At 41.2% G+C, this 13,606-nt stretch overlaps 1 protein-coding gene across 1 annotated transcript; it reads left to right on the forward strand.

Annotated features, from left to right (window-relative positions):
- Positions 1-9,418: 9,418 nt before the first annotated feature.
- On the forward strand, positions 9,419-12,812 carry steep1 (STING1 ER exit protein 1). The gene is made up of 7 exons (XM_053485699.1): positions 9,419-9,614; positions 10,483-10,600; positions 11,740-11,781; positions 11,894-12,038; positions 12,165-12,254; positions 12,455-12,547; positions 12,634-12,812. Exons 1-7 carry the CDS (start codon positions 9,491-9,493, stop codon positions 12,694-12,696), a joined length of 675 nt encoding a protein of 224 aa, XP_053341674.1. The 5' UTR covers positions 9,419-9,490; the 3' UTR covers positions 12,697-12,812.
- Positions 12,813-13,606: the final 794 nt, after the last annotated feature.

Consider the following 13,606-nt stretch of genomic DNA (forward strand, 5'->3'; position numbering starts at 1 on the left):
TCTCTGTGCTGTGAGAAACATCTTGTGTGCTCTTGGGGAAACATCACACAGCAAACATTCTCTATTTTCCTTCTGATTCATACACATTTTTAACATTTCATACAAATTTCCATCATTTTATTTTGATTGTGTAAAGCTGCTTAGCGACAATGACATGTCATTAAAAGTGCTATACAAGTAAATTGAATTGAATTATTTCAGTAGAAAATGCTCCGTGCTTGTGTGTGTGTTGTGAACATGTGTGTAAACAGGATCAGATTTTAAAAAGGTGATGAATCCTATGTTTTTAGCTTTTGATCTCAGTAGGGTTGCCATGTGTGACATTAACTTTGCGACTCAGTGTAAGGCTTTAAGATCTGATTTACTGAACATGCCTTTAATAAAGAGTTTATACTGTACATGCACTTTGATTTTAAACCTACACATATCCTGAGTGCATGTACAGTGCATGTCCTGTTCTTTCATCCCTATACAGTATGGACTCAGTGTGTGTCCATCTAAAGTTCAGTCTCACTTAGAGATCAGACTTAACCATGGCAACTAACAAGCTTGTGCCTTTCGCCCATGCACTCATCCCCCACATGACCGACCACTCGCTCCATGAGGCACTGCCGACACTGACGGGGAAAATAAAAACACAACAGCAATTTAGAGACTCCGGTTTCCGTCCTGTCAAGGGAGCGCTGTGGTGAAAATGTGTCAATCACTGTTTTTACAATCACCACCTCATTGTAGAGCTCGTCTTTATCCAAAGCTAGAGCGTTTTTCTTTTCTCTTTTTAATAATAATAGCTGCAATTGAGATCATGAGACTGATTTTCCTTCATTCAGCGTTAGTAATGACCTGGTTCTTCAAATCTATATAACACTGCCTTCAGGTGACAGATGCTCAATTGCTCTCAAATCAGAATGCTGAACTGCAGGGTCACGCTGTGCATCAAAATCTGTCGAACAGTTAGTCATCCTTTACTTTAGCAACTTTATAACGTTAGCACTTAAGAAAATGATGATTACATACTGTACTGTACCTGTATATTAAAATAAGAAGGTTACACCGATCAGCCATAACATTTTGACCACCTGTCTGATACTGAGCAGGTCCCCCTTTTGCCACTGAAACACTAATGCGCTGTGGTTTCTGACTCCTTTTTATGGGAACCAGCGTTACACTTGTCAGCAATTTTAGCTACATTAGCTCCTTATTTGGATCGGACTACGGTACACGAGGCTTGGCTGCCCATGACCCTGTGTCCGGTTTAAGAAGTTGTGTCCGTACCAAAAGTAGCTCCTGATACTGCAGACTGAGAGCATCCCATCCCAATTTGTCCTCACAGAAGCTACACTTTTCAATGTCTGGGATGTATTAGGCAGCAAGTGAAACTTTTATTCCCTGACGTTAATGTGAGTGAAGCAGAAAAACTGGGCAAGCGTAAGGATTTGAGTGACACTGACAAGAGCCAAATAGTGATGGCTGGAGGAGCAACTCCTGCAGCTCTATTGGGATGATCCCAGGACCTACGAAACGTGATCCAAAGAAGGAAAACCGGTGAACTGGCGACAGGGCCGTGGGTGACCAAGGCTCACTGATGCACATGGGGAGTGAAGGCTGGCCCATGAAGTCTGATCCAATAGAAGAGCTACTGTACTGTAGATCAAACTAAAAAGGTTAATGCTGGTTGTGATAGAAAGGTATTAGAACACACAAGATCTCACTGTTTTGGTGGCAAACGGGAAACCTATTCAATATTAGGTGGGAGGTCATAATGTTCTGTATTTGTTCTTAAAAATATACAGTGGTGTGAAAAACTATTTGCCCCCTTCCTGATTTCTTATTCTTTTGCATGTTTGTCACACAAAATGTTTCTGATCATCAAACACATTTAACTATTAGTCAAAGATAACATAAGTAAACACAAAATGCAGTTTTTAAATGATGGTGTTTATTATTTAGGGAGAAAAAAAATCCAAACCTACATGGCCCTGTGTGAAAAAGTAATTGCCCCCTGAACCTAATAACTGGTTGGGCCACCCTTAGCAGCAATAACTGCAATCAAGCGTTTGCGATAACTTGCAACGAGTCTTTTCCAGAGGAATTTTGGCCCACTCATCTTTGCAGAATTGTTGTAACTCAGCTTTATTTGAGGGTTTTCTAGCATGAACCGCCTTTTTAAGGTCATGCCACAACATCTCAATAGGATTCAGGTCAGGACTTTGACTAAGCCACTCCAAAGTCTTCATTTTGTTTTTCTTCAGCCATTCAGAGGTGGATTTGCTGGTGTGTTTTGGGTCATTGTCCTGCTGCAGCACCCAAGATCGCTTCAGCTTGAGTTGACGAACAGATGGCCGGACATTCTCCTTCAGGATTTTTTGGTAGACAGTAGAATTCATGGTTCCATCTATCACAGCAAGCCTTCCAGGTCCTGAAGCAGTAAAACAACCCCAGACCATCACACTACCACCACCACATTTTACTGTTGGTATGATGTTCTTTTTCTGAAATGCTGTGTTACTTTTACACCAGATGTAACGGGACACGCACCTTCCAAAAAGTTCAACTTTTGTCTCGTCGGTCCACAAGGTATTTTCCCAAAAGTCTTGGCAATCATTGAGATGTTTTTTAGCAAAATTGAGACGAGCCTTAATGTTCTTTTTGCTTAAAAGTGGTTTGCGCCTTGGAAATCTGCCATGCAGGCCGTTTTTGCCCAGTCTCTTTCTTATGGTGGAGTCGTGAACACTGACCTTAATTGAGGCAAGTGAGGCCTGCAGTTCTTTAGATGTTGTCCTGGGGTCTTTTGTGGCCTCTCGGATGAGTTGTCTCTGCGCTCTTGGGGTAATTTTGGTCGGCCGGCCACTTCTGGGAAGGTTCACCACTGTTCCATGTTTTTGCCATTTGTGGATAATGGCTCTCACTGTGGTTCGCTGGAGTCCCAAAGCTTTAGAAATGGCTTTATAACCTTTACCAGACTGATAGATCTCAATTACTTTTGTTCTCATTTGTTCCTGAATTTCTTTGGATCTTGGCATGATGTCTAGCTTTTGAGGTGCTTTTGGTCTACTTCTCTGTGTCAGGTAGCTCCTATTTAAGTGATTTCCTGATTGAAACAGGTGTGGCAGTAATCAGGCCTGGGGGTGACTACAGAAATTAAACTCAGGTGTGATAAACCACAGTTAAGTTATTTTTTAAACAAGGGGGGCAATCACTTTTTCACACAGGGCCATGTAGGTTTGGAGTTTTTTTTTCTCCCTTAATAATATTAACCTTCATTTAAAAACTGCATTTTGTGTTCAATTATGTTATGTTTGACTAATAGTTAACGGTTTTTGATGAGCAGAAACATTTAAGTGTGACAAACATGCAAAAGAATAAGAAATCAGGAAGGGGGCAAATAGTTTTTTACACCACTGTATAGTCCTAGACACTAGATCATGCTGTGTGAGTTCTACTAGTGCTGAGCTTCATCTGCTAAGCTTGTCGCAGCTTACATTGAGGCATTGTAAATTAGACAATATTTATAATAATGATTTTCGTTGTTGTTTCTTCTGTGCTGGTTCTGTTGTTTCCATAGCAATGGTGCTTTTTACAGAGGCCGGGTTGCTTGCCCGACTCCCAGCCCTCCTTCTTTCTCATCCAGGCTGATTTATTTTCTAAATAAACTAGCTACCTTAGTACTGTAGCATCATACAGCACATGTAATGAACCAGCTGACTCTGATTCTGAGAACTGTTAATGGTCACCATATTGAGCCACAGGAAAGGACTTGAGACCGGAGCTAGCAGGCTTATGTGAGCGGAGTGAGTTCTGGTGGGGAGAAAATCAATTTTAGATCATTTAAACAACATGCTCAGCTCCACAAGGTTTCACTAAAAAACCCAGTATCTAGTATTGTGTGTGTGTGTGTGTGTGTGTGTGTGTGTGTGTGTGTGTGTGTGCGTGCGTGTGCATGAAAGAGAAAGAGACAGAGAGACAGACAGACAGAGAGAGAGACACTGCAGTGCTTTTAGTGGACCTTCAAAGTAAAGCTGGAATTTGCTGAATTGCTGATATAAAGCTTCTTCAAATACTTACGATCACTTCCCTACATGCATGCACTACTTACACTACAGCCCTGCTGCATTCTGTTCTCTCAAAAGCTTTTATTCAATTCAACCCACCGGAGCGCAGGGTTACATTAATGCTCTTGTTCTAATACATGCATTATTGTATCTATAGTAACGGCTCATTCACAGTGCCTCCTAAAGAGCACGCTTCACTCATAGTAAACAGAGAGATTCATTTACATAACATGTAAGGAAGGAGTCTCTAGTCTCCAGGGCTTTAGCTTTAATTTGTCCCCCTTTAATTTGGTTCATGCTTCTTTGTGGTTTTCTAGTTTCATAAATGACAATTATTATTATTATTATTATTATTAATAATAATAATAATATTACTATTATTATAACTATTAATTTTGTATTATTTACATTTACATTATTGTCATTGCCACATCCACATGTTTTGGCCATTAAAGGAGTTCCTGGGAGGGCAGCGTTTCAGAGGTACTGAGAAAAATTTCTAACGTATCCTGACGGTATTTAAGCACTAGTGGATAAATGCATTAGTGTAGCAACCAGGGGTGTAGATTTAGAGTGGACAGAGGGGTTGTGTCCCCACCAATATCCTTCGACCATTAAAATGTCCCCACCAATAATTGAATCCACTTAAAAAAAAATTGTGCTGTCAACATTAACCTAGACACGCAGAAAGGGATAGATCACGTTCTCTCCGTGAGTCCTCCCGCCCCCAAAACACATATGAACATTTTGATTGGCTGTGCCTTTCCCTGCTCTCATGTGAGAGGCTATGGCTGCGTTCAGATACAAGCAGCGCCAAATGCAGTGGATTTTTTTTCCAGCGCAAGAAGTTGTGTTGGGTCATCAAAGTCCATCAAAGTAACGACAACAGTTAACGTTAATGCTAGTGGCTTTGACGCACGTTTATTCTAGCAGGGCAGGCTATAGTCTGTGAATACGGACTTAACACTAACAGCAGATTAAACAGCTAAATGTTAAAGTATAAATATCATCCCTGTCAGTTCTCCTAATCTAATGACGACTATTTGTCAGAAATCAGTCTTGTGAAAGAAATTGATGTGCTACATACTAATCTTGCCACGGCTAGAGTTTTGTTGACGGTTCACCAATAGACAATCCACTTCGCACAAATAGTTTTTAAAACGCATTCACTGACTTGGCAAACATTAATGATTTGATTCGAGATTTAAACACTAAGACTCAGAGAAAGTGAAATAAAATGACTGCTGTTTAAATGGCATGTGTTTATCCTGTTTTATCAGGTGACAGAACCTGAACAACTGTGCTGTATATCAGACAGCGATGGAGAGAAGGGGTCACAGGTGATGTTGAACGATGACTTAATATTATTATACCTAGTTGTCCTGAGATTTAACATTGTTACCAATAATAGGCTGAGACATTCTCTGTCAATGCTCATAAGGAATCCCTCAGTGTTTTTTTTATTGGGGACAGAAGCAGATCAGCCATGTTGTAGTTCAGGTGAAGAGGTAACGTCACAGGAGGTGAATCTGAATGTTGATTATATATAACATATCATATATGTGTGTGTGCGTGTGTGTGTATTATACATGTTGATTATATTAATATTTAGCATTATGAGGAGTGATAGGCTGAGGATGTAAGTGATTCATTAGTTTTTTTTCGCAAAGGTTTTGAACTGACATGTCTCACTTGGGGGGTGGAGTCATAGGTCCCCACCAATGTCCAGAGCAAATCTACGCCCTTGGTAGCATCGGATTATATAGAGAAATAAAGAACATTTTTACACTTAAAACTGTGTCTTGTTCCTCTATCAAAAGTCCCAGTTTGACCCAAACGCACCTTGTATGAGTTTTTGAGTAAAGTAAGATTAAAAGATAAGATAAATTCAAATAGATCAGAACAACAAGGTTGTCAATAATGAAGTAAATGTTATCCATTGCTGTACTTCAGGACATTTTTAAGTATCTGTACTGTTTTTACTTTTACTCAACAACAATTTGGATTTAAATATCATACCTTTTACTCCACTGCATTATTGAAAAAGTTTCCATATGAATGCACACTTTTCACTTTTCACACATTTCGGCTGTGACTTTTCACCTCTAGTCTCTCCGTAGTGAACACACAACAGTACTGTTACAGATCAATGCAACAGACTACAACACTCAGCTCCTGGAAACATGAGAGAATTCTGACTCATGGCCGTATCTAAAAGATCCATCGCTAGATTGCAGCAGAGAAATCTTTCATTATGAATGTGTGTTTTAAATAAACCCATCATTACCCTGATTGTGTCGTGCGCCTCGCCAGATAGTGCGCTACATAGCTGGCAACTGGTAACACTTGAGCAGCCAACCCAATCCATCAGCAGCGCAGGATGGAGCGAGCGAGTAATCACTTGAAGCTTTATCCATTTCCATTAGCTAGCTAGCAGTTTCACTTTAGTCTATAGCGTTCCAGGTTATCAGCTAAACACCCTCACATACTGAGATGATTACGATAGAGTGATTGAATAACGTTCAGTGTAAATTGGACTAGTTTTTTGTAAATAGTAACACAGTTAGCAGGTGGAGTGGAGTTTTTCCTTAAAGGGGTCATACAGGCCTACATGCACTATTTTAAGCTGTTTGGACTGAACTGTGTGTTAGGAGAGTGCGTACACAACCACTCTACGATGATAAAAAGCCGCCCAGTGGTTTTCTTTTCATTTATTACAATAACACGCCCCTTCTGAAATCAGGCCAATCTCAAATGCCTTGCCGTGTGACGCCACACCACAAGAGGTCATTCCTACACAAGTTGATTGACACTGGTGTTTTAGCAAAGACCCGCCCCGAGTGAGAAGAAGCTGTCGGCCATTGTTTTTCGCCGCTGGAGCAAAATGTCGCCTAAGCGAGTGTTGTGTACAGTTGTTGGGTGTAATAGCGAACACAGCAGTCGTCATTCACTACCTAGGGTTAGTGACCTAGGGTACCTACCTAGGGTTAGGTATTTGAGCCACTGAGGACGCAGTGGCTGAATTTAGTTTTTAAAGCTAACGTCCCCGCCGATTTACCTAAATGCGTTCATGTTTGCGATAATCATTTTTCACCAGACTGCTTTATAAACGCGGGTCAATATAAAGCAGGTTTTACTAGGAAGCTGCTCCTAAAATCGGATCTGTACTAACGCTTCGTGTTCCTGCTTCATCTTCACCAGGCTCAGTGAGTGTAATTTATTTTACTATGTGTCTTTGCAGATCGCCTTTTCTAATAATCACGATGAATGCGGAGTGTAAGTTAACTTATACTCTCATAGAACATGGTTATGGCTTCTTCTCTGTGTACATCCGTCTCTATATAATCCCTAATCGCCCGTTTATAATAAACAATGCATTGAGGTGATTGTCTAGTTGCAAACTGCGTACGTAGTCGGAAAACTATATTATGCTTACCTTTGTTACGTTAGATGGTTTATAACGATGTCTGTCGAAGATTAAGAAGTCATGTAAACACATCAGTAAACACATCGCGTCCGTATCTCTCTCAGTAAGCTTCTCCGGTTTTTGTTGTTGTTGCTCGTGGCAGCGCAACAGCCCGTTAATTCATGCACATGCAGTGATGAGAAAGACAAACGGGTCGATGCATGTCCATTTTTTTAATTTCTGCGTTGTCAAGCGATATTACAAACTTCCGCGTAGGTTCCGTACTTAAATCAAACCAAAAACGACTGAAGTAAACAGGCTCGGGCTCTATAATCCAGCGTTGTGGGCAATGCTTTGGACTGCATTACCCACAAAGCATTGCCCACAACGCTGCCCGCACTGGACTACACTTCCGTGGCTATACCCCACGTGTGTTGTGAAGACACGCCCCACAGAACTGGGGGGGCGGTTGGGAGGGGGGCTCAGCAGAGGTCATGAGCATTTAAATTAGCATGTACTGAAACAGGTTGCTGAGAACAGAGCTAGTTTTTACCAGGTAAAAGTAGTGTTTTTTTTACACAATAATTTTTAATTTTTAATTAACGTATAATACAAACTTTTCATTAGGACCCTAAAGATCATATTAACATTTAATGAAAAATATGATGTGTAGGACCTTTAACCACAAATTCAGCTTCCATCGGCTGTATTCATAACCTCAACACTCAAACATCAAACACTCCAGTGTCTCGGTGCATCAATTACACACCAAACACGTGAGATACACTCATACGCTTGTTAAGACAAATATCTAATGACAGTAACGGATTTTAAGCATGTAGACACGGTCAAGACGATCTTCTGAAGTTCAAACCGAGGATCAAAATGGGGACAGAAGGTGATTTAAGTGACTTTGAACATGGCATGCTTGTTGGTGCCAGACAGGCTGGTGGTCTGAGTATTTCCCAAACTGCTGATCTGTGATTTTCACACATAACCGTCTCTAGGGTTTACAGAGAATGAAGTGAAAATGAAGTGAAGGTTAGTTCTCTCAGGGTGAAGATGCCTGTTGATGCCAGAGGTCAGACGAAGGTGAACAGACTGGTTTGAGTTGATAGAAAGACTACAGGAACTCAAATAACATCTCGTTACAACCGAGGTCTGCTGAAGAGCGTCTCTGAACACACAACATGTGGAACGTTGGAGCAGATGTTCTACAGCAGCAGAAGACCACACGGGTGTCGCTCCTGTCAGATACGAACAGGGAAGTGAGGCTACAGGTCACATGGGCTCACCATGACTGGACAATAGAAGACGTTGCCTGGTCTGATGAGTCTCGATTTCTCCTGGTCGGGTCAGAATTCGGCGTTAACCACATGAAAGCATGGATCCGTCCTGCCGTGTATCAGTGGTTCAGGCTGATGCTGGTGGTGTGATGGTGTGTCACCTGATCTCGGTCCAGTAGACACACTCTGGGGCGCGGTGGAGGTTCGATAGAGTCGCATCATGGATGTGCAGCCGAGATCGTGGAGATATGGAGAGAAATCTGTTGTCTGGGGGTTCCAGCAACGTGTTATGAAAAGTTACGGCCGTTCTGAAGGCAAAAGGGGGTCAATCCAGGTGTACCTAATGAAGTGGCCGCTGAGTATGAAGACGGTTAAGTGAATTTGAAGGTCAGTGTTTTAGTACTATTACCTGAGGTGAAATGTATCGGTATATTTTACCTGGGGATATCTCTAGTTTTATTTTACCTCAGTACAGGATTTGTGTGTTGGAATAAATAAATGTATAATAATAATAATAATAATAATAATAATAGTAGGATGTTTGGTACACTGTAACAGTTGTAGTGTTTGTACTGAGACAACACCGCCATCTTGTGTGGCTACAGCAGATCCGCCGGAACTCTTGTGTACACGTCATCGCGGGTGAACTGTGTTCTACGTCATCATTACGCGACCGCTGTAGCGGTGTTTACTACGCGATAGTGGGCTTCTCTTTTCGGTTGTAGTCATATTTCTTGTGAATAAAGATGCCGAAAGTGGTTTCTCGGAGTGTGGTGTGTTCAGACACCAGGGACAGGGAGGAGTACGACGACGGAGAAAAGCCGCTGCACGTTTATTACTGTTTATGCGGACAAATGGTGCTGGTGCTGGGTGAGTGAGCTAGTTAGCGTTAGCTACACAGTGTGTGTGTGTGTGTGTGTTTTATACTAGCGTTGGTACACGTCATTGACTGTTAAATAATTTGTAAAACCAGTTAAATGTTAAATCTAAAAATAATCAGTGTTATTATTATTATTATTATTATGATTATTATTTGAGGTTGAAGCCCACGTCCATGTCTGTGTGTCTCTCTGTACAGCAGAACTCTCTGTCTAACTTATTAATACAAAGAAATCCCATTCTGTAAGGTTGAGTATCTTACGCCTTGTTTACACTAAGTTGTCCTTCTTTGGTGCTCAGACAAATACACTCCCTGTTCGGTAATCGGAGAGTGAATCACAGATGAGAAATGGAAAAAGTAGATCAAAGGATAAAGAGGAAGTTTTGTCTTAAAACCACTCCAGCATGTTAAAATTCACTTATACCACTTCAGCGCTGTTATTTCAGTCATTTAAATCCCACACATAACTGTTCGTAACATCACATTTACATTTAGGCATTTGGCAGACGCTCTTATCCAGAGCGACTTACATTTTTATCTCATTACACATCTGAGCAGTTGAGGGTTAAGGGCCGCGCTCAAGGGCCCAACAGTGGCAACTTGGTGGTTGTGGGGTTTGAACCTGGGATCTTCCGAACTGTAGTCCAATGCCTTAACCACTGAGCTACCCCTGGCCCTAACATCACTTTTACTAAACATTAAGACTTCACTGATGGTGCAGATTAAACTTCAGGCAGAGATCTAAGGACTGTAAATTTTATTTCATTTCATTACATTCTGTCCAGACAGTTTTGTGTGATCCTGCACAGGTGAGGTTTTTTTTTATATAAGACTTTTGTTTTCTTCCCTCTGTCCTAGACTGCCAGCTGGAGAAATTACCCATGAGGCCACGGGACAAGGCACGGGTCATCGACGCAGCTAAGCACGCGCACAAGTTCTGTAACATCGAGGAGGATGAGTGTGTGTACCTGAAAAGGTGTGTGAATCACGTGACTGGGTGTGTGTGTGTGTATGTTCCTGTTTGACCTGGATCTGGGAGTTGTGGATGTACAGACAACACTCTGTCTTTTTCAAAACACATTGATAATTTAAAGTCAAAGATCAAATCAAAACTTGGGTTCCTTTATAGAATACGTTCTGCATTTACATTATCTGTTGGGAAAACTCTGGTGTAATGACCATTCCCCCCATGTTTGATTATGGTGATTTATTTATAGATCAGCATCCAAAGGCCTGCTTCAAAAGCTTGATGTTCTTTACCACTCTGCCATCCGGTTTATAAAAAACGCTCTTTTTAAAACTCATTACTGTTCTCTGTATTCTTCTCTCAACTGGTCTTCATTGTATACCCGTCATTGGTATACATTTACAAAACTCTCCTCGGTTTGTTCTCTCCTTACTTACAAGAATTGTTACACTCTTTTCCTTCTGGGTATAACACTCGTTCTGCTAACCTGATTCTGCTGTCAGTTCCTAGGGCTTCTTCTGTACTTGGCCTGTCGTCTTTTCAGAACGCTGCTGCTAGAGACTGGAATGACCTGCAAAAATGTTAAAACTGGACAAACCCATTCCTAAGTCTGTTTTTCAATCTTGGATCTCAGCTCACTCTAAAGACGTGTGTAGCTGTAATTTAGACTAACTGCTCTTATTCATCACTGCTGCACTGTTCACATTGTTTGTATATATGTATGTATGTTTGTATATATATGTAACTTATTTATTGTTTTTGCTTTTATTTTCTCGTAATTTCGTTTATATTTCTTACAATGTTTTATTTTTATCAGTTTCCCTATTTTCCCCAAAGCGCTCTGCCTTTGCCAGGCCACAGTTGTAAATAAGAAACCTGTTCTTAATCTGTCTTGCCTGGTTAAATAAAGGTAAATAAAATAAATAAAACAGAACAGCTGATGTGAGAACAGCTTGGTGTCGCAGAACCGGTTTTAACTGGATAAGTGGTGATTTCAGAACTGTTTGTGTGATTGTAGTTTTAGAGTTTGTTTAATAGAGAGCTCTTTGAATTAAATAAGACTATTATTTACCCTGATCATGCACGTGTGTGTGTGTGTGTGTGTGATGTTAATGATATAAATGATAAATGATGTTATTGTGTTACAGGCCGGAGGGTATCGAGCGTCAGTACCGCAAGAGATGTGGCAAGTAAGACATGATGAAATTCCTAATCATGTGACATCATTCTTTATAACCATGTACACAAACAACAAACATCGTGTGTGTGTGTGTGTGTGTGTGTGTGTGTGTGTGTGTGTAGGTGTGGTCTCCTGCTGTTTTACCAGCACCAGTTGAAGAACACACCCGTGACGTTCATCGTGTTTGGCGCTGTGGTGAAGTTCGGAGAGGGATTCGGCAACACCAGTGTGTACAGTCAGAAACAGGAGACGCCCAAGAAAGTCCGGGTAAGACACACACACACACACACACACACACACACACGTTTGTGTACATGCGTGCCATGTTTTATTTGTTGGTGATTTTCTTTGTAGGTGTGTGACTATAATTACTGTGTGTGTGTGTGTGTGTAGGTGATGATGACGAAGCGCACCAAAGACATGGGCAAGTTCAGCTCTGTGACCGTGTCCACCATCGATGAGGAAGAGGAGGAGATCGAGGCGGTGAGTCGTCCCTGCGTCTGATTGGTCGGCAGTCGCGGAGCTCGCACTCTGATTGGATCACGTGACTCCATTAAAAAAAGAAATGTTCTGATTGGATGTTTACTGTGATAACATGATTGGCTGGAGTGTTTGTTCCTGACTGGATGCCTGAGCGTTTGTACTTATTTATTTTGAAGTGTGTGTGTGTGTGTGTGTTACAGAGAGAGGTAGCTGATTCCTACGCTCAGAACGCTAAGGTGATCGAGAAGCAGCTGGAGAGGAAGGGCATGAGCAAGAGACGACTACAGGAGCTGGTGAGACACACACACACACACACACACACACATTACACTTTGCGTGTGTTTGTTAGTATTTATTATAAACTCTCTTCTCGTTTCAGGCTGAATTAGAAGCTAAGAAGGCCAAGATGAAGGGAACACTCATCGACAACCAGTTCAAATAGTGTGTGTGTGTGTGTGTGTGGGAGAGAGAGAGAGAGAGAGAGACATATGTGAATGTACATGCAATCGTTTGTGTGTGTGTGTGTGTGTGTGTGTGTGATATGTAAATATGTTGTGATTTTTTTTTAAATGGAATAAATCATCTTTTCCTCATTAATACAAAATGAGTTTCAGTTTATTAATCACTTATCAACATCATCAGAGCTCATTACACTGTAACAGTAGTGAGGGCGCCACCTAATGGACAAGGTGTGTATGGACTCAGAAAAGAAAGCTGAGATCTAGTACATTTGGCACCAGTTGAGTACCCAAGGGACTTTTTCGGTGATGGATCCTCCCCACCCTGGACATGTATCTGTCATTTCCGTGGCGGTTACCTGAGCGGTCGGGTTGCCAGCTTGTTAGTAAGACCCCACTATTCAATTTTCTAGGGAGCATAAAGTTATAGACAGGTTTCACACCTTAGATTGTTTGCTCTGATCAAAATGGACAAATCCAAACATAGCAAAACGAATCACTTCTCAAACCACATGCCGGAACACCCGCTTGACTCTGACAGACTACTGCATGCTCCTCTGACCTGGGAGAGACGGTTTCATGTTGCAGGTGTACCTGCGCTGGTTGATCTTTGCCCTGGTGATCATTTATTACTTGCTGAATGAATCGTACAGTTTGAAAATAATGAGCAGATGGAAAACTGGTCATCAGCTGAAGATCCATTAGGCGTACATACAGTGGTGTGAAAAACTATTTGCCCCCTTTCTGATTTCTTATTTTGCATGTTTGTCACACAAAATGTTTCTGATCATCAAAACCGTTAACTTTTAGTCAAAGATAACATAATTGAACACAAAATGCAGTTTTTAAATAAAGGTTTACGTTATTAAGGGAGAAAAAAACCTCCAAATCTAC

The sequence above is a fragment of the Clarias gariepinus genome, chromosome 24 (genome assembly GCF_024256425.1).
Source record: "Clarias gariepinus isolate MV-2021 ecotype Netherlands chromosome 24, CGAR_prim_01v2, whole genome shotgun sequence".
In the NCBI taxonomy this organism is placed as follows: Eukaryota; Metazoa; Chordata; class Actinopteri; order Siluriformes; family Clariidae; genus Clarias; species Clarias gariepinus.